Genomic DNA, 27,560 nt, shown 5'->3' with positions numbered 1-27,560 from the left:
CTTCTCTTATTTACCCTCCCTCAGGCACACTTTTAAATGTGAATTCAAAAGGAAAAAAATCCTATAAGTAAATATTATCTCATAAATGCTTGCTGGTAATTTTCCTAACCTGTGTTTCTTTTTCTTTTTCTTTTTTTTAAGGGAGGGGAGGAGCAGAGGGAGAGGGAGAGAGACAATCTCAAGCCCCAAATGCAGGGCTTGATCTCAAAACCCTGAGATCATAACTTGAGCTGAAATAAAGAGATGTTTAATGACTGAGCCACCCAGGCGCCCCCTAACCTGTGTATTTCTAAACATGGGACTCTACTAAGAGCAACTTCTCCCTCAAACAATGAGAAATATTTAAGAAAGGAAAAAATGTAAGGAAATCTGGATGTTATTTTTTGCCACTATTATGGATAAACACTTATACCTGGGGAAAGCAGAACACTTATCATTCAGTTAAGGATTTTTGTGTCTGTGTTCCTGAGGGATATTGGTGTGCAGTTTTTTCTTTTTTGTCATTTCTTGGTTAGGTTTTATTTTTAGAATTATTCTGGCCTCATAAAACAAGTTGGGAAGTATTTCTTTATCTTCTGTTTTTTGAAAGAGTTTGTGAGTTTGTGTAAGATTGGTGTTTTTTTTCATTAAGATTTTGATAAAATTCAGCAATGAAACCATCTGGGCCTAGAGGATTTTTGTGTTTATGTTACGCAAAAGTGTTTGATGACAAATTCAATTTTATTAATGGATAGAGCTATTCATATTTTTTGTTTTATTTTACATCAGTTTTGGTAAATTGTATTTTTTAAACAATTTGCCCATTTCATCAAAGTTGTTGAATTTGTTGGCATAAAGTTATTCATAATACTCTTTTTAATTCCTTGTAGGATCTGTAGTGATGTCCCCTTTCATTCCTGATATTAGTAATTTGTGTTTTCTCTTTCTTGATCAGTGTACTTAGAGGTTTGTTAATTTTGTTGATCTTTTCAAAGAACCAACTTTTGCCTTTGCCTATTTCCTTTATTGTTTTCTATTAATTATTTTCAGCTCTTTTATTTCCTTCTTTTTATTTCCTTACTCTTGATTTAACTTGCTCTTTTTTTCATAGCTTCTTAAGTTAGAACCATAGGCCATTTATCTTAGATGATTCTTCTTTTTAATGGAAGTACTTCAGACTTCCCTTCAAGCATTCATTTAGCTGCATACCATAAATTTTAGTATGTTGTATTTTCACTCATACTCAGTTTGAAGTATTTTCTAATTTCCCTTTTGGTTTCTTCTTTGGCCCATGTATTTAGAAGATGTTATTTAATTTTCAATTTTTTTTCTAGATATCTTATTGTTATTGATTCCATTTTGGTCTGAGAACATATTCTTTATTATTTTAATCGTAAATTTATTAACATGTTTTGTGGATCAGCTTATGGTCTATCTTGATGAATGTACCATCTCCACTTGAAAAGAATATGTATTATATAGTTGTTGGGTATCATTTAAATATTAAGTATGGACCAGGATAATTGGTAGTGTTGTTCAAATAATCTATATCTTACTAATATTTTTGCCTAGTTTTCTGTCAATTGCTGAGAAAGAGGCTTTTATAACTCGGAGTATGATTGTAGAATTTATTTTGCCCTTTAATTCTGTTAGATTTTGCATCACACATTTTGAAGCTGTGTTATTAGGCATAATCAAATTGTTATTATGCCTTTTGATGAGTTAACTCTTTTATCATTCTGAAATGTCCCTGGTTCTGGCCATATTCTTTAAGTCTACTTTATATGATAATATAGCCACTCCAGCTTTTATAAGTCTAGTGTTTAGTATATCTTTTACCATCCATTTATTTTCAATCTACTAAAGTGTAATTCTTATGGATATCTTATAGTTGGGTCTTGCTTTTTTATGTTTTGACAATCTCTGCCATTTATTTGGAGTGTTTAGTCCATTAACATTGAATGTAATTATTGATGTGGTAGGATATAGGTTTGCTATTATACTATTTGCTGTTTGTTCTCTGTTCTCATTTCCTGTGTTGTTTTGCCTTAATTTAATATTTTTTAAAAATTCCCTTCAAATTATTTACTAGCTTTTTAGCTGTATCTTCATTGCATTTTGTCTGTATGTGTGATTGCTCCAGGCATTACAAATATGCATTCTTACTTCTTCATAGACTACTTAGAGCTAATATTGTATCACGTAATAGACATTGTAGAAATATTACAACCAAATTACCAAATTGGTCCATTTGTAACCTCCTTCATCCTTTATGCTTTGATGTTATATGAATTACATCTACATATGTTATAAACTCCATAAGACAGAGTTAAAATTTTTTTCTTTTAGACAGGTCTACGTAAATTAAATTACTAGGGAAAAGGTAGTTTTTTATATTTACACAATATTTACCATTTCTGATACTCTTCATTCTTTCCTGAAGATCCCTCTGCCCAACTGGTATTTCCCTTCAGTCTAAAGAACTTGCTTTCACATTTCCTATATTGCAGGTTGGCTGGTAACATATTTTCATAGTTTTAGTTTATCTAAGATACAGTTTGCTTTCATTCTTGAAGGATGATCTTTCTGGATATAGAATACTGCATTGACAGCTTTTTTTCCTTCTTGAAGTATATATAAATCATTGTTTTCCTTTAACGTGTCATTTTTTTGTAACTGCTTTCAAGATTCCTTTTTCTTTATCATTGATTTTCTTTATCCTTATTCTACCAGGGGTTTCCTGAACTTTCTGGAATCTTTTGAAATTTTGTCTTCCACCAAATTTGGGAAATTATTAGGCATTATTTACTTAAATATTTTTTGGTCCTTTTCTTTCTTCTCCCTTTTTGGAACTCCAGTTATATGTGTATTGACTTTTTGATATTTAGCCACAAGTCTGTGAGACTGATTCATTATTTCTCAATCCTTTTATTTTCTGTTCTTCAGATTGGGTTATTTTTATTGATCTATCATCATGTTCACTCTTTGTTTTATAACCTCCATTTTGCTTTTAAGCCTATCCAATTAATTTTAAAATTTCAGATAATACATTTTTCAGTTCTAGGACTAGAGTTTGGTTCTTTTTTATAGTTTCTATTTGACTATGTTTTCATTTATATTTTTGAATATATTTTTAATTGATACTTTAAAGTCCTTGTCTGCTACTTATAACATTTGAATCACTTCAAAATTGATCTCTGTCTATTGTTTTTTCTCCTGAAAATGGGTCATGTTTTCCTGTTTCTTTGTGAAATAATTTTGGATTATATCTTTTTTTTTTTAAAGATTTTATTTATTTATCTGAGACAGAGAATGAGAGAGACAGAGAGCACATGAGGGGGGGGAGGGTCAGAGGGAGAAGCAGGCTCCCTGCCGAGCAGGGAGCCCAATGTGGGACTCGATCCAAGGACTCCAGGATCATGACCTGAGCCAAAGGCAGTTGCTTAACCAACTGAGCCACCCAGGCGCCCAATTTTGGATTATATCTTAATCACTGCTGCAATTACCATGTTGTAGAGACTCTGGGTTGTGTTTTATTCTTCTAAAAAATTTCAGTTTTTCTTTACTTGTTTTAGCAGGCAGTTGATGGTTAGGCTCATACTGCAAACTCTGTTTCTTGGTGTGTAGCTCAAATCTTCAGTTATTTTACCCTTAGCTAGCATTTTTTAAAAAAATTTTTTTATTCTTATATTATCCCCATACATTACATCATTAGTTTTAGATGTAGTGTTCCATGATTCATTGTTTGTGCATAACACCCAGTGCTCCATGCAGAATGTGCCCTCCTCAATACCCATCACCAGGCTAACCCATCCTCCCACCCCCTCCCCTCTAGAACCCTCAGTTTGTTTTTCAGAGTCCATTGTCTCTCATGGTTCGTCTACCCCTCCGATTTCCCCCCCTTCATTCTTCCCCTCCTGCTACCTTCACAGGTCAGCCATACTTTTGAACTGACTGTATATACTGGATTTAGGCTCCTCCTTTCTGACTCTATCCTTTCCAGGACTCCCCTTTCACTTTCCAGTGGCTTTGGTTACCTTGCACCCTATCCACTGCTTCTTCAGGCCAGAAAGACTGAAGATTTTTTGTTTGAGTTTTAGTTGGGTTGAGGCTGCCCTCGGGCCAAAAGCTGCAATAAACAGGTAACTCACTTAGTTCCATTCCTTTTTCTAAGTGTTGATTCCTTTCCAGAATCAACCTGTTTTTGGTCATTTTCTAGTGCATTTTGGTAGTTATTTATTTATATATGTTTGTGTATAGTGTATATTTATTCTATGCAGGAGAATTGGTGTTGTAGGAGATTACTAATAAGCCAATAGTAGAAGTAGAACCAGATTTTTTTTAAGCTAAAATCATTGGAAAATATGGTATGGTGAAGTACAATCTTAATGGTTTTCTTATTTTTTAAAGATATTCAGAAAAAGAAGAAAGCATGATGTATATCAGACACACACATACACACACAGAAACTGAAAGAAATAGTTTTTCTAACTCCAAAGTCTTCTTAATGAAATATTAGATTAGAGTACATTTCCAGTGTAAGTACAGATAGTTTACAATATGTCAAAAGAAAATTTTGTATAGATTTTTAAAACCTGTATAGATTGCATGGGCTTATTTCCAAGATGGAGTTCTGTTGTATATTGTACATCCAATGTTTTTCACTTCTGATATATATAGTTTTGATTCAGTTAACATAGTAAAGAAGGTAATTTACAGTGTCAAAGTCCTCAAAATGATCAATTTATGATTTAAAAAAATTTTGATGGATAATTTCCACTTTCTAGGAAATGTTCCTTTCATGTTTCCTCTTGCTACTCAATAGGCTCTTTGTAAAGCAGGAGGCAGAATCTCTGCTTTGATTTTACTTTATTCTCTGTGCCAGTGGTTTTCCTCCCTACTCTATCTCCTTTATATTTCTTTCTCTTTCTCAGTCTTTAAAAATTTTATTTTTTCATTACTTTTAATTTTTTAATCCTTATGGGTAATAGGAAAGGAAGATTAGGAATATTGATTATATTATTTGGTGGTTTTCTCTTTGCTGCACCTTATACATTTGCCTACCTCCTATCCTTTCTTTTTAGGAGTTGTAAAATATTTTAAGTACTTTGTGCAGTATGAATATGTAGGGAATTTGACGAAGTAAAAGCAAGGACTCTGTATATTCTCATTCTATTGGGAAAGTCCTGCTTGTTGAATTTTTAGGTATTTCAAGATGTTCCAGTCAACTGACAAGGACTTCTCCTCACAGTGTCAGAACTGTAGTGATGATGAGAGTAATGCAACTAGCAAATAGTTCTGGTATGTAACCACTTTTGCATGTTTACTTCACCAGAAAACTCTGTGGAGTACAGCAGTATCCTGTATTTCTTGTTAACATTTGGAAAACCATTTGCATGCTTTCAAAATAGATTTTGAGGTAATGGTGTTAGTCAATAAATAGAAAATATGTTTTAATCAGATGTGAAATTCTGCAAAGATTAGTATATCTTCATTTCATAACTCCTCTAAAAAAAGGGAAAACAAAATTTAAACTTGCATTCTTAGAACTTTCTGAATAATATGATAATTGACTAAACTCAAGGTTTTAGTGTACTTCTTGTTGCAGAACCATTTTGGTACTATATGTGTTTTTAGTAAAATACCATTCACAAATATGGACGATACTTCTTTTTTATATAGCTTATCAATGGAAATTTATTTGCTTTTTACTTTTCTAAAACCAAATTCTTTAGTTCTTATGTTGTTGTAGATTATAAATAAATGTTTTAGAAAATATATATCCAGTTTATAATGTATTTCCTTGGACAGTCCGGTTATACTAAATCTTTAGAACAGTGTGATTCGTGGTGTGGATTCTTCTCCATAGACTGTCAGTTAATTCTTTTGGACTGGATGAGGATAAAGAAAGTATGTTCTCTGCCATTTTACCATAGCTTACTCTTGTACTTATACAAATGGTGAGATAGTTGTTGTTATGAAATTAGGTACATTGCTTATTTATAATAATTGTTAATTTTTAGATTTAATGATGGCACTTAAAGATACTTACTTTGATTTATACTTGGGAAAACTTTGTGTGTTTATTATGCTATATATTATAAGTAGTTTATTGTTACTTAGGATTTTGAATAGCACCCTACTTTTTTGGGTCATTTTATTGTGTAGAATATTCTATATTATCCAATAGTATATAGGTTTCAAAACTCAAAATATTCAGTATATTATCAAGGGAGATTAAGGAACAGAACACAATCCAGTGAAGTCATTGTTGTAATACTTTGCTTTAAAAATGTTATTTTCTGTTTTTTAAAGGATATCTAGGTCTATTTGAATATTCTTTTTTCTACTATCAATGTTTGTTTGTATATATAATTCTTAAGTCATTTATCACTGCATCTTAAAGAAGGGTAGCTATATTTCAAAGGTTTTTTTTTTTCTGTAATGAATGTAAACAGGTTCATTATATAGATGCAAGGACTTTAAAAACACAAAAATGAACAACTAATGATTACCCAAGGTCGTAAGTTCCATGGTAGACTTGTAACTAAAGTTCAGTTTTGTTTTCTAGCCTTGTAATGTAATCCATACCAAGTATTATTTTCTGTATGGATAACTTTGGTCCATTAACCTACAAAAATTTATGAATAAACTTTGATATTCTCACACTTTGTAAATCTGCTGGTATTTTCTTTATTGTAATAAAAAAGAAATCATGCTATAGTAACTAATTCTTGACCTAAACCCTTTTTTTCCCCTTTAGAAAAGTTGGAAGCTCTACCACCCACCCCAGGACAGCTGAGATATGGTAATGGTTCTATAATTGTTAAATATCTGTGCATCTATCTTTTAGATATAAAATAACTGTATCATTTACTGTTAATATAGATGAGTTAGTAAATTTAATTTTTCCAGATAGAGTGGGTTATCTAATTTATCATGCCAGAAGAAAAAGTTTATACACTTGGTTTACAACATATTATAATATTATGGAATCAGTATCTAACATTGTTAAACTGTTGTTACCGTCTAGAAATAAAATTATGCTTATGGTAAGGTTTTCTTAATTCCCAGAAAAAAGGATATGTTCACTTTAGTTTGGATTTAAGTTGGGTAATTTCAGAACTAGAAAGTCTGGGCTAGGTTGAACTGTTCTCTGGTGGAGAAAATACTTACATCTTGCTGTTTATGATGATGAAGAAAGCTAAGTTCATTTAAGACCACCAGGAAGAAGAAGCTTATAATGGTGCTGGTGTGCTTTCTTTACTCTGTTAAGATGGGAATAAATAGTCAAGGCTAACACTGGCATAATGTAAAACAGTTTGGGATCTTATTATAAAGACAGTAAAAGAAGAGAATGTTTTAACAGTACAGTGAATTCGAGTAGGTTGTAAGCGAAAGCTAAATAGTAGATGTGATTTGCTGTTTTAGAGTAGTATTTCCCAAAGGAAATTGAAGAAATCACAAATTAATAGGAGATCATTACATACTGGAGAGCAAACTTACTTGATTTTTTAAAACTTATTAACTAGCCAGTTCTTTTTTCTCTCAGAGGTAGAATATAATTTATATTAGAAATAAGTAACTTTTCCCAAATACCAAAACATTTAAGAATTCTTGAAGACTTTAATTCCCCTGGTAATTTTTCCTGATTCTCCTAGCCTAGATTCATGCAAATTCATGTCCATAGCACTGTATAATACATTATCAGTTGGTTATATTGAAATTGACTGTTGATATGGTATGTTATCTTACCCAAATTTCTTGAGGGTTGGTAACCAAGTCTTACTTATCTTTGTATCTCATGCATGGTGGAGTGTCCAGTACATGTTTATTTAACAATTTGAAAATTGTATTTTCTCCTTTGTGTTGACAATAAATTTTTACTTATATGATGCATTTATTTAGGTCTAAGCATAAAAACATGATATATTTTATACTTCAAAGTTGCTTATTATAAAATTTTGAATGTCTAGTAGTTAAGCAACTAGACTTAGGCAAAATCAAAGAACTAAGGCTAGACTCTTAATTCAGAAATCCCATTTCATTAATGTGCTATTTGATTTTTACCATCTTTAATAGCTTTTAAAATAATACCTTTTTAAAAATAATATTCTTTATAATTAAAAAGATGCTACTTTTTATCTTGAACATTCTTACTTGATAGCAAGAAGAAATCTGAAATGATCTAGGATATACACCCTTTTCCTGTGATCTTAGTCTTCAATAGTGGTTTTGGGTAGAGTGTTTTTTTGTTTTGTTTTGTTTACTGTTTATTAGCCTTTCCTGGGTTGGTGCAGAACTCACTAGACTAATGTCAAACTTTTTTAACTTCTGGATTATATTTTAATTATACTTTCTATGGACTTAACTGCATTAAAAGGAAAAACACATACAACCAATTCGCTTAAGGAACTATTTTTTGGATATGTTATAAAATTCACAAGTTTGATGTTTATCTAAAAAAGTCATCTGTTGAATTGTTGTTGGCTATATCTTGGCAATTTTATAGATGAATCAGAATAAAGTCTTTTAACTAGCCCAGCTTTTAATCTGTTTCACAGTCTGCCTTCAATTGTCTTAATATGGAATTCTCTTCCTTTCCAGGTTAGTGGTCCTCAACTTAATTAATATTCATTGAGTATCTGGTATGCACTATGCATTCTGCAACGTGCTGAAGATCCAAATATGAAAAAAATGAGACTGAATGTATAAAATTTATATAGGTATTAGTTCTTCCTAGTTACACTTCTATTATGTCAGGTCATTCAGATTCTGTATTAGATAGATAAGGTAAGGTGTGCCTTTGTTAGGAAGAGGCCAAATTATGTTTTGATTTAAATCAAATAGTTTGTGAAAGCTTTCAGGGATTTTGATATTGTGAGGGGGGAAGAGACTGCATATAGATGGCTAATATAGATGAGATAATCACATTTTTCTCACATTTGTCCAAAAATTGTTTAGTGAGTAAAAGTGACCATATAGCTTCCCTGAAATTGATTCAGGGTATTTTTTATTATTTCTAATATGCATATTAATTTTATGATATCAGTCTTTAGGTATAAGAAACAGATGGATATCAATAGTAATTAAACAGGTAAAGCATGGTAGTCATAATATGTATTTACTTATTTGTTCTGCCGTTAACTGTATGTACTTTTTATGTGTAGCTAGTAAGAAAACAACCCAGAAATCTAACACAGTTATTTTTACATGTTACATGTTTTTTAATTTTGTTTTGTTTTCCCAGTGTGGCTTCTAGGAAGTAAACTTATAGCAGGAGCAGAATCTTTTGGCTATGGGGAATGAAAAGCAAATTTCAAAGGTTGTCAGATCTGTTTAGGAGTCTTTAATCATATGGTCTGTTTTCTCATTTAAAGTTATAGAAAACCTAAAATATATTTTCTCTTTTTGATGTTTTTCAGTATTCATCCACAATGCGATACCTTTCATAGGGTTTGGTTTTTTTGGATAATGCAATTATGATTGTTGCAGTAAGTTCTTTCTTTCACCCCTTCTATTTTGAGTTCATAAAGAAATTAATGTGGTCTAAATTTTCCTAATAATTTATATATCCTAGCTATAAAATTTTAGTTAACATCATAATGAACAAGGCTACTTTTTACTATATTTCATGTTAATTAAACTATCATTCAGTTTTAAGGCATTATATGTATTAATCATTAAGACTTTTGGTAAAGCATTGACAATTATAAACACATATTTATTAGGTCTATATTATTCTGTTCTAGTTTCAACATTCTTATTAAAGGAAAAAGTATATAAAATTTTCTGATGTTCTTTAATTTTACTGACAGTTCTCATCACATATATGTTATTTGGTTAGTTCCGTGTTTAGTTTTTCCATGCAGAAATGTTTTAAAGGGTGTTTTGATGTAGTCTATCCATTTGACCCAAAGGTATTTTAAATTTTAGTTGAGAATACTGAGTATATCTCCTTTTTGTCTTTGTTCCATTGTAGTGTTTAAAAAAAGTTCCCCTTTGCTCTGGTCATTTTAATGTAAGTGTGCCCTTTAAAAGTGTTTAGTCTCGGAGAAGGCTTCTTTACCTTTCCTACCATTGAATGGCACCTTTTGTTAATGAATAACGATATTGGTCATTGGTCCAGTTTCTAAAGTGAGAGATGAGTCCATGATTAAAATGCAAGTCTTCTAAAACTGCCCAGTGCTCTATCCACTTCTCTTCACTGACTCTAACTTGAAAAAAATGATTTTAGGATTATTGAATGTGAGAAAAATACATATGAGAGCAAGGGTTTTTTTTGTTTCGTTTTGTTTTTTGTTGTTTTGGTGTCTTGGAGGTCATATGTATTACAGATGGACATAAATAGAATATTTGGTTTCAAAATAGGGACTAAAAGTATAATTTACATTGTGTGGATTATATAATTTGCTTAAAGGATATCTAAAATTCTTAAAAGAATATCTAAAAAGATTTTTTTTGCTATTATATAGTCTCATCTTATGTCAGATTAATGGTGCTCAGCTATCCAGAAAGTCTGGCTCCTCACCTTGTTGACATAGCAGGAAGGTATCCTGATGCTTAAATAGTCACAGCAGGTGCTCTAGCATGCGCACAGCTTGAATGTGGAAGCACCCATTGTGTAGTTCTTTGGCAAAGCAGCCTGGCAAGAGCCTCTAAAATATAATTTCAGAATGCTGGTTTTTTGACTGATTGTGACATTTTCCTAATATGTATATAAGAATTAAATTGGCCAATTTATATATCTGCAAATATGAGAATATATCTGTAAATATTCAGCAACTTGGAACCACACTGCTTTTAGTGAAATTACTAAAATTTGAGTTGGTTAGATTACTGAAATAGATACTACATAATAAATCATATCTAATTATAATGAAAACTCCCATTATGATGAATTTATAAGCTGTAGATAAGACTTGATGTGTTTTTAAATAGATTGTCTGAATTAAAGTTTCTCTGTGACAAATATTTCTTTCGGTTTTTATACAATTTAATATTTAAATTTCTCTTAATTGACAGCTGGTATTCATACTACCACCTTCATATTCATTTGTTTTTTCCACCTCGATAGGGCAGACCTTAGATAGTCAAATACTAAAAGACTATTGAGGAAGTATTGAGATGATATATTTTGCATAAAGAAGGGTGAATAGAGATTTTGAAGAGAGATCGGAATAGGGAAACTGGGTAGCTTCATAGATTGTGAACTTTACAGTGTGTTATTACTTATTTGAAATAAATATCTAAAGTAACAGATAATCTGCATCTAAATACAGCTACCAATAAAGTGAAACACACACTCTAGAGTCAAATTATTGTAATGTTGTTTACTGTTTTCTGTTACTCGGTCTATGTCTCATTGTTAGTATAACTGAGAGTGAACTATTTTTCCAGGTCTGAGATGGTTGACTCCAAGTTAATAATACTTGTTCTTGAAGTTTACATTGAAATCCAGTTTAAGGGACATAATACCAGTTTTTACTTATATAATATTGAGATAAATGTTTAGACCGCTGGCTTCAGTATCTGAGTAAGAGCAGTATGTGTAGCAAAATTGTTATTCGGTGATAATTGCAAACTAGTTCAGGGACAGTGCAATTTCCCAAAGAGGTTTTAAATAGACTGCTGAAACTAAAATACATAAATAATATAACTAGAGTCTATGAATAGGAAAATAAGTAGTCATCATTATCTTAAGAATGTTTTTCACCTTTTAATTTTTTAAAAACACTGATTGACTCCTAACATTGTGGGACAGCTATGACTGTTTTAAGATAGTAAGTTAAGGAAATATTTGATTCTTCTTTTCTGTCATGCCACTGACATTTGATGTTTTCCTCTTTCCTGTTGTCCTCTCTTGGTTGCTAGTCTAGTTGTAGTCATCAAAACAAATTCCTATGTAACTTCCTGTAATAGATTGACCTTTATTGTTGGCTGCTGTTCATACTCAGCCTTTGGTTTCATAGTTTTTTATTATATTTTTATATTACTAGGATTGTTTTTTATGACATGTTTGGTGGTTTTTTTGGATTATGTTTCTTACAATTTAATTGGAATAGAATTTGTTAGAATTCTAGAGTAGTTTAATTGTATTCAGATGATGAACCAGATATAAATTGAAGATAATTAGTATTAGATGTACAAGATAAAACTTGATGTAACTATGGGAAAAAGTAAAGACTGGTAGTCCATTATCCTAAAACTGCCTTTGACTTTATTTGAAGCTTTTTATGTTATTAGAAGGTCCTTCAGGTTTCTTAAATTCAATTAAATGATAAAGCATTTGAATACTTTTTAAATACATGTATTGCAAACAGAGTTTTCCTGGGGCATTCCTAATGATTTGTTGCTGCTAAGGATGCTATATTTATTTTTTATATACTGTACCTATCAGGTGCCTTTGTTCTATATTAGTGCTCCAGTTTTTTGTGGGGTTTTTCTTGTGTTTTTTTTTTTTCCCCATCCATATTAAAGATACACATCTTTATTCCTTATGCATGGTCTGTTCCTTTTTTTCTTCAGAAATCTGTTTCTTTTGGATTCCTTCACAACCTTCCTTGTGATTTTAAGTACCTTGGAGACTTTTATGCATCAGGCTTTTCTCTCCATATCCAACAAGAATTGTATTTTATTTTATTTATTTTTTAAGATTTTATTCATTTATTTGAGAGAGAGGACATTAAGGGGGGGGGCGAGGGTCAGAGGGAGAAGCAGACTCCCTGCTGAGCAGGGAGCCCGACGCGGGACTCGATCCTGGGACTCCAGGATCACGACCTGAGCTGAAGGCAGTCGCTCAACCAACTAAGCCACCCAGGCGCCCCAAGAATTGTATTTTAAAGGGGTGGAACCAAAAGGCCTAGGCGAGAGAAAAATGAGGAAACTAACTCAGCTTCTCTTCAGTTGTTTTTTTTTTTTATTTTTATTTTTAAGATTTTATTTATTTGAGAGAGAGCACAAGCAGGCGGAGGGGCAGAGGGAGAGGAAGAAACAGACTCACTGCTGAGCAGGGAGCCCAATGCATGGCTTGATCCCAGGACTCTGGGATCATGACCTGAGCCAAAGGCAGACACTTAACCGACTGAGCCACCCAGGAGCCCCTCTCCAGTTTTATAAATAGTTGAGTAATGCAATATTTCTACATACCAGATAGGACATTCTTTTTTTTTCCCTCCATAAATGTCACTGAGATTTTTAAATTTATTTAGAAATTTTCAATCATCAGTATTTAGGAGGAAAATTAAGTCTACTTATGGGAGCATTGCCCAAGCATTAGAACTCAATTAGCACAATAGATCGTAGTATTTCTTCTTTATTCTGTATAATAACCCATTAGAATTGTTTAATCTTCATTTCAGTTCCTTCTCTTTAAAGTGGAAGTAAAAATACAAGTCCCTCTTGTCTATAGGGAATGGGATGGATGTGGAAAGTCAGAAACTCAGTAAATTCAGTACCTTGTTTTTTACTGAGGTTCTATCTATTGTGCAAAATGCTATTGTTGCTCATAAATGAATCATGTCATCTCACTATTTAATGGTTAGAACTCAGTGTTATAAAGATAATTTTTGAAGTCTGTGATCTCTTGGGTCCCTAGAAATTAGTTTAGTCTGCTTTTTTTTTTACTCCTTTGATGAGTAAATACCAATAATATAGATGTATCACTCAGAATTTAAAATTAGGTGAGTTGGTCTTTGTGTTCCAAGAGGTTTAAAGAATCTTTGTGGTTGGAAAATCTAAATTCTAGATTTTTAATGATGGATTATATTGCTATTTGTATTATAATTATATTTGTTGCTATTTTTATTTTTTATAAAAGCCTAATTTTAATGAATCAAATGATATTGATGTTTCTGTATGAATGCATATATTTAATAGTTAAGTGCATTACTGCATTATATGAATATTTATGCATATTTTATATATATAATTTTGCTGCAGTAACCTATGGGCTTAACCAATTTATCTGTTTTTATTAATACTTTGCTATTTTTATAGTCACTTCAGCGTTAATTTTTAAGATTAATTTCTTTGTAATCATTTTTCAGGGAACCCATATTGAGATGTCTATTGGAATTATTTTGGGAATTTCAACTATGGCAGGTATTTAATAAGTCATATTATTATTCCATTGTACTTATATTTATAAAACATTTTAGCAGGTTAGACTTAGAAGAGGATGATTTATTTAAATAAATTTACTCATTGAGATGTCTATTAGTTTGTCTCCTTAATCCTATTCTTCAAATTCTTAATTTTGTATATGTAGCACTTTTTTCCTGAGAAATTTTAGGCACTTTATGTTAGTTAATAAGTAACAATGCTGTACTGACTATGTTAAAGTTTTTCTCTTAATTCAGTGTTACCCCAAAACCTTTTTACTCTTGTTTTTACTAATTTATTTTTAAGTTGGGTAGAAAAATCAAAGAAGGAAATATAAGATTGAAAGTCTAATTTGGTTCTATTACTTTCTTTCCCCTAGTTACCACTCTGTTTTTCATGATAGTGAAATTTAGGAATGGTTCAGTGTTGTGTTTATTGTGTAGAAAGCATGAAGTAGATGAATTCATGAAGGAGTCACTTCTCTATGATTTTCTTGAATTTCAGAGCTATGCATAAAGCTTTACTTTAACTTCCAAATATCCAAATTTCCTTAAATGTAATGAAAGATAAAGCTACAAAATACTGTATAGGTATTGAAACCAAAATGGAAACTGGCTTCCACAACAGAAAAAATCCTACTACTTGATGGAAGCAGAACACTATAATCCCAAGAGACTTGTGTTCTATTTTGAAATCTTGAGATTCAGAGCTATCCAATGAGTTACTTTGGATATAGTTGTTGTAGTTTCAGAAACTGTGATTACTCTTCCAGATCAGTGCTTTACTGATGATATAGTGATATATTATAATGATTTTTCTGACTTCCATGTAACAATTCACTTATCCACTTCTCAATTTTTTAGCTGCTGCTTTGGGAAATCTTGTGTCAGATTTAGCTGGACTTGGGTAGGTCCATTCATTTATTCATTTGTGCATGTGTGTTGTTCTCTTTCTCTTCCCCATTCTTTAATTGAGAAAGATAAAAAATATGGGACATTTATTGTGTGTGTTTTCAAACTAAAGCTTTAAATTTAATATTTCTAAATCAGTAGTACTAAATCTTCAGTGTGCATCAAATACAAATACCTGGGTTATACCTCAGAACTTGTGTCTCTGGGTATAGGGACCTGGAATTTGTGTTTAAAATCTTCTCAAAAGATTGATACTTGAAAAAGTTTTTCTAAGACGACTGTAATGTAAGCAGAGTTTAATTCTCATTTACTGAAGTATTCATGTGTATTTTATAGACATTTCCAAGGTGAGACAGGATTAAAACCAAGAACCCCATCATTATTTCACCCCACTCTTCTCCCACTAAGCTCAAAGATAAGAGATATGGCTCAAATGTGAGGATACTGACTGGGCATGTTTTCTGGAGAGAGGAACTTTCAAAAAGAATAATGGCCAGAGCATACATGGGTTTGGCCTGTTTTTGCTCTCTTTATTCCATGTGGCTGGAATGATGAAACAAAGCAAGGATGTCTACTTAGAAAAGGCCAGCTTTCTCTCTTTCTCACTTTACATTCTCTCTTCCAAGCAGCACATGGCCTGGGCTGCCTCCTGAGCTTGAGGAAGGCTGGGAAGGATAAATTAGACTAAGTTGGCATTAATTATTGTGATAAACATAGTCTCTTTTGCTCAGTCTTCGGCTCTGTTTTTTCCTTCCATGGTTCATGAGAGTGGTAAGTTTTGAGATTTGGATTTGGGCCTACTAGAAGTTTACTTAGCCTTATAATCTAGGAATAGGCAGCTTCATAAGTGATCTGACCCTGTGTATTAGACTTCTGTACTGCAGTTTGGGGCCAAAGCTACTGTTAAAACACAAAGTTTCTTTGCTTCTGGGCCAGGGCAGAAATTTTATATTTCTCAAATTCCTGACATAAATCTATAATGATATCAGCCTTTACACATTCTGTTTCCCCATTTCCAACATTAAGGTTAATAGTGATAATATTACAGCTACTGTGATAGCTTTTTATATTTAATAGAACCAAGTGATCGAATAGATTTTAAGGCCATTTCATTTTAGATTGCATCATTAATTATTTTTGATTAGAGATAAAGATTTTGTTGGGAGTCTTTATATTTAAGAACTATTTCTCCTCTGCCTTTAAAAAATATCATTAAATAACAAATGCATTTTATTGATTCTTAGGTACCCAATTTTTTTTAGAACTTTACATATCTGATATTAGGATCCATCTTATAACTGGTGTATGCATAGTTTAACTGGCAAATTTTTTTCTTTCTTACAGTTCACAAAGTGAGTTTATATCCAATAAATGATGGGAAGTTAGACTTGATAAATACTTGAGATTGCCCTGAAAATTCTAGGCTGTTTTACTTAGTATATCAATCTAATATTATATATATTTTTAAAGATTTTATTTATTTATTAGAGAGAGTGAGCGAGAGAGAGAGCAAGCAGGAGAAGGGGCAGAGGGAAAAGGAGAAGCAGACTCCCCACCAAGCAGGGAGCCCAACGCGGGGCTTGATCCCAGGACCCTGGGATCATGACCTGAACCGAAGGCAGACGCTTAGCCAACTGAGCCACCCAGGCACCCCAATCTAATATCATATGTTAACGTGCTTTGCTTTGAATTTGGAGTAAGTGCATGACTGTAATTTTATTGCAAAAATTTTTTATATACCTTGAAATGATCTTTTAAAATAAGAGAGAGCTGTGCCTGGATGGCTCAGTCAGTTAAGCATCTGACTTTTTTTTTAAGATTTTATTTATTTGACAGCACGTGTGCGCACAAGCAGGGGTAGCAGCAGAGGGAGAGAGAGAAGCAGGCTGTCTGTTGAGCAGGGAGCCCCATGCGGGGCTCAAACCCAGGACCCTGGGATCATGACCCAAGCCCAAGGCAGATGCTTAACCAGCTGAGCCATCCAGGTGCCCCAAACATCTGACTCTTGATTTTGGCTCAGGTCATAATCTCAGGGTTGTGAGATTGAGCCCTGTGTTGGGCTCTGCACTGGGTGTGGAGCCTGCTTGAGATTCTTTCTCCCTCTCCCTTGGCCCCTCTCCCACCCCCTCAACCCCCCTCCCTGCTCTCTCTCAAAAAAATAAAAATACATAAAATAAAATAAGAGAGAATAATTGCTCTAAGTCAATTAGTTTATCTATGTATGAATATATTAATATTAAAATATTTTGAATTGTATATATTTATGCACAATAAAAATGAAAATTGTAAAAAACATTTACACCATTTCTAGAGTGCCAGTTACAGGTGTAAAATTATTTTGTTTCTTTTTGTAGCAATTAGTTTGTTATCTGAGGACCTTTGTGTGTCTCTTTAAAAACTTACATTCTGTCCTTGTGTATTTTTAAAGACTTGCAGGCTACGTTGAAGCTTTGGCTTCCAGATTAGGCCTGTCAATTCCGGATCTTACACCAAAACAAGTGGACATGTGGCAAACACGTGTTAGTACACATTTTGTAAGTACTTTATATGGTTTATGATAATGAATTCAGGTAGCCAGAGCAAGATACTGTATAGTTCAGTCCTTTGAGAAATTTGAGACTAAATTGATTTGAATGGAGTTTTTAACAAAAATTGTCTAAGCTTTGGCAGTTTTCAGAAGAACAATAATTTTTTATTGTCTATTTTTTGTAGGTGTACTTGATTTTTAGAATATTCTTTATATGATTCAGTTAATGTGAAGGAGTATCTGTCATGTCCTAGAGACTGAAGGACATAAAATGAATATAAATTACAGTTATTTTTAAGAATTGTTTAAGTGAAGAACCAGACATGTAAACAAATGATAATTTAGTGCAGTTATAGAATTATGCACTAGATATAGCAATAGCACAAGTAAGAGAATTAATACTTTGTGGGGAGAAAATTCTTTTGGTGGGAAGATTTCTTGGTGATTAATGGATCTAAGCTGATTTTTGTGTTATTGATGAGATGTTTACTAGGTGAACAAGAGAATTCTGAATACATTGACTAGCAAGTAGAAAGACATGATAAAAACAGGGTATGTTCAGAGAAATACAAGAAATTAGGTATTGCTGGACTATAATATGTAGTAGTTGAAGATTGAAGCAGCAGTAGGAAACAGCATTGGAGAAGTAAGAATGGATCAGACAGGAAAGACATTGTATAAGCTATACTAAGGAGCTTGAACCTCATTCCTAGGTGATGGAGTGCTAGTGAAGAATTTTAAATAGAAAGGAAACTGGATGGATCACAATGCCAACAATTAAGTCAAGAAGAAAAGGAGGAAGGACAAGTTAGTAAGAAAAGGTTATGAGTTCTGTTTTCGATTCAGTAAGTTGAATTTGAGATGCTTATAAGACATTCAAGTGGTGATACCTAGTAGGCATTTGAATTAAAAGTCAAGAGTTAGAGAGGTCTGAATTAGAGATGATGAGTATTATCAATCATTCATTCAACAAATACTCATTTTTTACCTACTGTATGCACAGTACATATGTAGGAGTTTTGAATATATTGGTTAACAAAACAAGATCTTTTTTTTCTGGTGGATCTTAATTTTAACAGTGGAGAGAAGACAATAAAAAATCTGATAAAATGTTTAATGTACTAGAAGTTCACAAATGTTAAAGGAATTAAAGAAAAAAAGAAGGCAGAGAAGGGTAAAAGAGGTTGGGAGTGCTGGGATGGAGATAGCTTGCAGGATTAAATAGGAGGGTCTGCAGGCCTCACTGAAAAGGTGATAGTTGAAACCATGGGAGAAAGTAAGATTATACAGGACAGTGCTTCTCAAAGTGTAATGCCAGGGCCAGCAGGATCAACACTACCTGGAAACCTGTTAGAAATGCAGATTTCATGTTCCACCTTAGACTTACCTATTTCTTTGTAAAAAATCATATATATGTGTCCATATCCTGCAATTTGTAGATAAATTGAAGTGAGATTAGCTGGCTAATATCTGCCACAGTTGTTGAAGAATCAGGATATTCTAATATTCTAGCAATTTGGCTTAACATTTTAGCACTACAGTTAGGATCAAGAGAAGATTATTTTCGGGCTTTCTTCTCATGTAATTCATAATTCTGTTTTCTTTCTGTATTATAAGCAGATCCATTCCCTTTTCCTATTATAAAAGTACTTTAATTACTAAGCTAGTGTGTGTGTGTGTGTGTATAGTGTGTATATGTGTGTGTATTTTGATAAATCTTCTACCAGCATATGAAGTGATTCTATTTCTTAGTTGTTGACTCTGCATCTTTTATGTTAGGATCAAATCTACTCTGTAACATAATATTCAATTAACAAATAGCCTGAAGTAATTTAAGTTAGTGATCAGCAATCTGTTCATGACATAAGCTAACTCTGACATTTACCCATAATGGAATATATGCAAATGCACATGTGGGTTCCTGTTGACATAGGTTGTATTTTAAAACTTCATTTGTAATTTGGCTGTTTGAAACTCAGAAAATATTTTCTTGCAGAGCCATATTATGGATGTACTCAAGTTCTTAGGTTAGCCCCAGTGTAGTTAATTATAAGGCCTAGACTATCATAAGACCTGATAATAATATATAAGTAACTGATTTTTCAATGGAAAGATGTTTCAGGTTCTGAGTCAGGGAGCCAGAAAAGGATATCCCACTTCTTTCCTCCCTCTCTGCCCTATTGACTTTATGCCCCATTGAGATAATTGGGTTGGAACTCATTAACTGGGAATCCTACAGTGAGTGGGGAGGAAAGCCTTGGTTTCCATGGACAATAGTAACAAGCATTCTAACAGAATGGGTGAGAAGTAGAAGTGGCAATGGACATTTCATGTATATGGGAAAGTCAGGAATCTAAAATAAAATAGTCTCTCTCTGTGTTTATAAATAAATATAAATGAATACAAACTTTCAGGTCAAGATAAGAATCTAGGATTAACTTTTTCAGCCTCTGGAATGAAGAAAATTTCTGCTTATTAAAACTCTGTAGGAGTGATTCTTTCCGAAGTTTGACATGATGAAAATGACAAGTCTGACTGTTAATATAAAGCATGGGCATACCACCATCACTACTACCATGACCAAAAACCCAAAAATAACAGAATTGAAAATATTTATGCAAGCTGTTGTCAAACACTAATGTCTAATCTTGAAATTTATTAGAAAACTTGTAGGGTCTGATAGATAAATGGACAATGTATAGGAAAAAAACATTTTATTCAAGACTGTTGGTTATGTAGCTGTCATAGCACCTGTAATGTTTGATAGAACTTGTTTTATTTATTTGCTTTTCTCTGTATAACTAACTGGAAGTTCCTGGGAGAGAGAGAGCGACTGCGTCTAATTAGTCTTTCTCTCTCTGGTAGCTAGCACAGAGTTTGGCACATAGTAGATTCTCAATAAATGTTTATATGAAGAAATAAAACTTAATTGAAAGAGGCTTAACCTTGATGATCATCCTAGAAATGCAAATTTAAAAAATTATTTACAAAAATAAAAATTTAAAAGTGTTCATAGAGTAGGTATGGTTGTACAAAAATTGGTGTGTGTATATCCATGTACATACACATACACATATACAGTTGACCCTTGAACAAGCTGGGGGTTAGGGGCACCATCTCCCCCATGAGTTGAAAATCCACATGTAACTTTTGACTTCCCAAACACTTAACTACTAATAGCTTACTGTTAACTGGAAGCTTTACCAATAACATACATAGTCGATTAACACATATTTTATATGTTATACATATTATAAACAGTATTCTTACAATAAAGTAAGCTAGAGAAAAGAAAATGTTGCTATGAAAATCATGAGGAAAAGAAAATACATTTAGGAGTACTGCACTGTAAAAGCCCACATATAAGTGGATCCACACAGTTCAAACCTGTGTTGTTCAAGGGTCAACTATATTTCAATTGGTATATATGTTTTTGCAGTCCTTTTTGTGTAGAATAGACAGCATGGCATTCATTACCTTATGAATATGCACAAATATTCATATTATTTGATTTTTAAATAAATCATTGGGAAGAACTATACATAAAAATGTTTATTGTATTATCACTTATACTGGTGAAAAAGTAGCAGTGACTTTTAATGGTATAAGGAGAGATTTAAACAGATTATAGGCCATCAATTCAGTGGAGTTTAGAAGTTTTCTATTAAGTTTATGAAATAGTTTGAAAAAAGAGCTTATTATAACATATGTGGCTCTGGGGTAAGAATTGAGGCAGAAAACAAAGCTATGTTTACATAACAATTAGACCTACATATAATTAGGTATACATGGGAATAAATATTGAAAAGGAATATATACAAAAGGAGCAAATCCAAATATATTGAGAGTATTTGGTGAGGTTTTTTTTTCCCCTATCTTCAGACGTTAAAATGTATGTACAATTTCTAAAAGGTATTTTTCTACTTGAATTTTTCTTTGGTGTTATTTCATGGCAATTTGAAAAAACTTTTCCTAGTTGCATTGAACTTTAAATATTACTTGTTCTAGAACCTTTTTGTAGCTTATTTTTTTTTAATTGAAGTGTAGTTGACATACAATATTATATTAGTTTCAGGTATACAACCTAGTGATTCAACAATTATATATATTACAAAATATCACAATTAGTATGGTCACCATCCTTCACTATACAAAGTTATTATAACATTTTTGACTATATTTCCTATGCTGTACTTTTCTTTCTCATGACTTATTTATTTTATAATTGGAAATTTGTACTCTTATTGCCCTTCACCTATTTCACCCATACCCTCCATTTCCTCCTCTTGGCAACCACCACTTTGTTTTCTGTATCTATGGGTCTGTTTCTGCTTTTTGTTTGTTCTGTTTTTTAGATTCCACATGTAAGTGAAATCATATGTTATTTGTCTTTTTCTGTCTTATTTCAAGTACCATAATACCCTCTAGGTCCATCTACGTTGTCACAGATGGCAAGATTTTATTCTTTTATGGCTGAGTAATACTCCATTGTGTGTGTGTGTGTGTGTGTACATGCACATACATATGTGCAATATATATGTATGTATACACATACACCTGCATACATGTATATGTATGTGTGCATGCACGTACACATATACTGCATCTTCTTTATTCATGTATTGATGGACCCTTAGGTTGCTTCCGTATCTTGGCCATTGTAAATAATGCTGCACTAAATATAGGGTTATTTATATATCTTTTCAAATTAATGTTTTTATTTTCTTTGGATAAATACCCAGAAGTGGAATTAGTGGGTCATATGGTATTTTTATTTTTAATTTTTTGAGGAGCCTTCATTCTGTTTTCCATAGTGGCTACACCAATTTACATTCCGACCAGCAGTGCACAAAGGTTCCTTTTTCTCCATATCCTCACCAATATTTGTTATTTCTTGTCTTTTTTTTCTTAATTTCAGTCTAGTTAACATACAGTGTTAGTTTCAGGTGTACTATAAATAGTGATGGAAAAATTCTATATATTACTCAGTGCTCATCAAGATAAGATAATCCCCTTCACCTGTTCTACCCACCTCCCCTCTGATAACCATCTGTTTGTTTTCTATAGTTAAGAGTCTGTTTTTGGTCTGTTTCTCTTTTTTCCTCCCCTTTGTTTTTTCTTAAATTCCACATATGATTGAAATCATATGGCATTTGTCTTTCTCTGACTTACTTCACTTAGCATGATGCCATCTAGATCCATCATGTTGTTGCATTCTTTTTTATGGCTGAATAATATTCATGTGTGTGTGTGTGTGTGTATGTGCACTTGGGCTGTTTCCATAGTTTAGCTATTGTACATAATGCTGCAATAAACATAGTGGTACATATATCCTTTCGAATTAGTGTTTTGTATTCTTTGGGTAAATACCCGGTAGTGTGATTACTGGATCATATGGTAGTTCTATTTTTAATTTTTTAAGGAACCTCCATACTGTTTTCCACAGGGCTGCACCAGTTTGTATTCCTACCAGCAGTGCATGGGAGTTCCTTTTTCTCCACTTCTTGTTTCTTGTGTTTCTTATTTTAGTCATTCTGACAGGTGTGAGGTGATATCTCATTGTGGTTTTGATTTGCATTTCCCTGATGATTAGTAGTATTGAGCACTTTTTCATGTGTTGACCATCTGTATGTCTTCTTTGGAGAAATGTCTATTCAGGTCTTCTGCCCATTTTTTAATCAGATTGTTTTTTGGTGTTAAGTTGTATGAGTTCTTTATATATTTTGGATATTAACCCCTTATTGGTTATATCGTTTATAGATATTTTCTCCCATTTAGTAGATTGCTTTGTCATTTGTTGATGGTTTCCTTTGCTCTGCAAAAAGCTTTTCAGTTTGAAGTAGTCCCAATTGTGTATTTTTGCTTTTGTTTTTTCTTGCCTGAGGATACAGATCCAGAAAAATGTTGCTAAGGCTGATGTTCAAGAGATTACTATGTTTTCTTCTAGGATTTTTATGGTTTCAGGTCTTATATTTAGATCTTTAATCCATTTTGAGTTTATTATTGTGTATCGTGTAAGAAAGTGGTCCAGTTTCATTCTTTTGCGTGTAGCTGTCCAGTTTTCCCAACACCATTTATGAGACTATCTTTTCTCCATTGCATATTCTTGCCTCCTTTGTCATATGTGGCTTATTTTTACATTTAAGTTACTGTGATCAAAAGAAATGCAATTACAGTTGAATTTTATAATATATAGTAATTATTTATCATAGATACTTAGGCAAGGATTCTTCTTTCAGGGATAAAATAACTTTCAAAAAATGTTTTCTTTTGTTTCCTTAGGGCAAAGCTGTTGGGGTGACTATTGGCTGCATTCTAGGAATGTTTCCTTTGCTTTTCTTTGGAGGAGGTGAAGAAGATGAAAAACTGGAAAAGAAAAATTAACCCTCTTAGAGTATCTATAAAAAAATGTAAACTAATGTACCTCAGTTACTAAATATGCTGTCACAACATTTAGGAATTAAGACAATAACAGTGTATAGATATGGGATCAAATAATTCAGCATGTATTATGGAAAACACTAACTTATTGTGGCTTGGTTTTCTTAGGACATCTTTTTAAAAATGTTTAGTATCCATTTTGTGTAAATTGTTGAAATGCTTTTTCATCAGTGGCAGTCAACATTTTACCTTTTTCTTTTTCCTTATATATCAAAATATCATTTAAGTATCAGTCATTGACATACTGTACTGAGTTGGGGTTTGAGTATTTGTTACTTCATGTGTGTGCATGCATGAAAGGATCTTCCGTCTTCGCTGTTGTTCTCTAGTTACAACTCAGCCTTGAGATTTTTGCCACATTATTTAAGGTGTTTAATATAAGTTAAAGGTTTTTTTTTTTTTTACTCTATTTGGCAACATGAATTTTGTACTGTTTTACATTGAACATTTACAATCATATAATTTTAGTCATTTTTTAAACTCTTAGTCAATTCAAGATAAACACACACTTTAAGTATTCTAAGTATCTATTACTCATTTTAATTTTCTGACCTCACTGTCTCAAGAGCCAGAGGTTTAATCAGAATGAGTAATTTATGTGGTGTCCCTACTACATAAAACCATGTATGTTAATAAGTGTATTATTGTTAGTTGATTTTTTTAATCTTTAATTTCTCAATTTTGAATCATAACATGGTAGCTTCTGCTCCTAAGGAGAAGAAAATGATTATTTTAGGGTCTTTTATAAATGGGGATTGTGGAATTAAGGTAAAATAAGGGGTTTGACATGACACTTGGAGATTAAGAGGCTAAAATTTTTTTTAGAGAAAAAGAAAATGGGAACTGTCAAGATGGCTTATGGTATAAGTGGTGAAGTTGAAGTTGTGTTTGGGAGGTTAATGAGATACAAATTTGATTGTTTGGGATGGATTTCTTTTTCCCCAAAGCATCTTCTCATCTGAATTGAATGAATCTGAGTCTCCATACTCATAATCTGATGTTTTGTTTAGTGTGTTTTATTTCTGGATAACTTACTTTGAGGTGAAGACTAAATATTTTATATTTTTCTTTTTTGCTATGAATAGTCTAGTAGTCAAAAGTTACGTGAGAAATCTTTTTTTTTTTTTTTTTGGTCTTCTTCTTTTGTGATGTTTAAATAATATTCTGGGTTGAGATTGCTTTTCAGCCTTGCATATCTAACATATATAGTACAACTATATATGAGTCATAAATTCTAATTTTATGAGCCCTTAAAGTTGGTTAGCATGTGGTCTGTTACATGTGCTAAAAAATTACTCTTACTTGTAAGAGTAAACACATCATGGAGGAGAAAAACTGAAATTAAAATAACTGGGCCACTGAAATTATTTATGTTGCTAAATAGATGCAAAAGAAGGAAAACTTCTAAGATGGCTGTATTTATAGTTACCTTAGTTTAAAGTTTTATTTGCACATATTTACTTTGACCTCTTATTTTCAGAGGGGCTGTTTTTTCCCACAAGGCAATTTGTCATAAATTACCATCTGTGCACTCCAAAATAATTTAGAGCTCTCCTTGAATCATAGATTTTTGAGAAAAAAGAAGAAAATAAATCATATAATATAAAAATAAATATATGACATTCTTATTATGTACAATAATACAGTAGTCTCATTTGATCAAATTAGAATTATAGAACTTGACTTCTTAAGGAGAATTGTGGTTTTTATGTTCCACATAGTACTACATACACACCAAAAAGAATTTTTTTTATTATTTTAGCTGAAAGGATTAGAGTGCTTATTTAAACAATTTTTTTAAATGTCTAAGTGCATTTGTTCCTAACTTGTATATTGCCAGTCCTTTCTGTTTTCTAAAAACTATTTTATTGTGGTGCTTAATTTTTCTTATTAATTAAATCCCATATCCAGAAACCTTGCCTGTGAGTTTAGAAAGGGCTTTGATTATTGGTTTTCACTTTTTGCTCTTGAAAGTAATCCAGTCCTACGGAAGATTTCAGTTTAGCTGAATGTCTACAGAATTATTTAAAGTGTCAAAACATAGCATATATAACCTTCATGTTGAAAGATATTTTAATTTGGGGGCACAATAAATATTTGAATCATTCAGATAATTAACTTTCAAAAAATGGAGACCTTTTGTCCTTAACCTAAGGTACACATCTTTTCAAGATCTTATTCTACATGAGTATTGGTGCTTGGCACAAAGTGATTTCTGAAAAATGGCTCCCTTTAAGATAATGACTTCATAAAATCATAGTTTCATGGTACTTGTCACAAATAACCTTATTTCAGATTGAAACTGGAATCTTTTTTCTCATATTAGCTATTTCTTTATTGGAAGCACCATAACTATAGTTAAATACAACATGAGCTACTTTAGTACTGTTCGTTTGAAATTCATGTTGTCTGTGTATTATGATTTATTGACTTGTTGATGCATGTGAATTGGGTGCATTTTGTTGCCACTGTATGTTAAATGGTGACCAATGTTTTTACAAAGGAATTGAACAAAAAAATATCTTTTAAGAAATTTGGAATGTGGTTTTGATTTTGAAATTTGATTTTCTTCCTAATCTCTAAGGGAGGACTCTGGTTATTCTGTCACTAAAGGAAATAGAATAAATAAATGCAGATTTTTTACAGGGTTGTAGCAATGTCACTGAGACAGTAAAATGGAATTATTTACTACCTCCCTCAAATCCACATTGGTGATCCATTACAGATTATGAGAGAAGAATGATCCTATATTGAGACAATTTGATCTTTAATAGGATGTCAAAAATAACACTAGAGACATTGGCATAAATCACACTGATGGGTCTTTATAGCAGAGATATCCAAGCCTTCTGTAGAATAATGCCTCATTTACTCCTTTTCTGTAGGAGGTGAATTTTGAAGGTAATGGAAGTTTATCTTTCACACAAAAAGTTTGTGTAAACCATTTTGAAGTAAATCTTCCTAATTTTAGAATTATATTTTCTTCCCATCTTAAAAGAATGTATTAAATGTAATGTCATCTTTTTCTTAGTGGCTAAGCACCATCCCCATGGACATTATTATTGTGCTGTAATGCAGTGCCTCAGGAAAACTTTAATTTTCTTCCCATCTTTTTACTGCTCTGGGCTTTTGGCAACTCCTTCTCTCTCTAACTTGCCACTTCTCAGCTGTATGGATTTAGCAACTAGATAGCCAGGCTTACCAGGAATTTTGGGGGAAATATTAGGCTATGGAGCCTGAGTGAGATGATGATGGTGTTAATGATGATGATGATGTTAGTTCCCTTTTATTAAGCACTCACTTGCTGTTTTGTAAGTATTTTACACACTGTCATATTTAATCACTTTAAATAACGACGTTAAGTTGGTGCTATTATTATCCCTATTTTATATTGGGTAAATTTTATATGGAAAGTTAGTAGTAGACCTATGAGGTCACTACTAATAAGTGGACTGGAATCCATTGTTGTCCAAGTTTGAAGCCTGTGTTCTTAGTTACTATGCAATAGGGCATCAGTTGTATGGACTTTGTAACGTCTCTTCTCTGCTTAGATTCCTTTTTACCTTCAGATTTGTGGAGTTGTTTTCTTACTGATAATC

The 27,560-nt window shown here is 32.3% G+C and overlaps 1 protein-coding gene across 1 annotated transcript in view; it reads left to right on the top strand.

Moving 5' to 3' along the window:
• TMEM65 (transmembrane protein 65) overlaps positions 1-26,616 on the top strand; it is a 64,386-nt gene extending 37,770 nt beyond the window's left edge. Inside the window, 7 exon segments of the mRNA XM_021688436.2 lie at positions 6,743-6,787; positions 9,405-9,442; positions 9,444-9,473; positions 14,028-14,082; positions 14,946-14,988; positions 17,422-17,527; positions 23,803-26,616. Coding sequence (XP_021544111.1) covers positions 6,743-6,787; positions 9,405-9,442; positions 9,444-9,473; positions 14,028-14,082; positions 14,946-14,988; positions 17,422-17,527; positions 23,803-23,904 — 419 coding nt within the window. The 3' untranslated portion in view covers positions 23,905-26,616.
• The last annotated feature ends 944 nt before the right edge of the window (positions 26,617-27,560 follow it).

The sequence above is a fragment of the Neomonachus schauinslandi genome, chromosome 4 (assembly GCF_002201575.2).
Source record: "Neomonachus schauinslandi chromosome 4, ASM220157v2, whole genome shotgun sequence".
Lineage (NCBI taxonomy): Eukaryota > Metazoa > Chordata > Mammalia > Carnivora > Phocidae > Neomonachus > Neomonachus schauinslandi.
The sequence above is the reverse complement of the archived record's forward strand: the minus strand, read 5'-3'. Positions and strand labels throughout refer to the sequence as shown.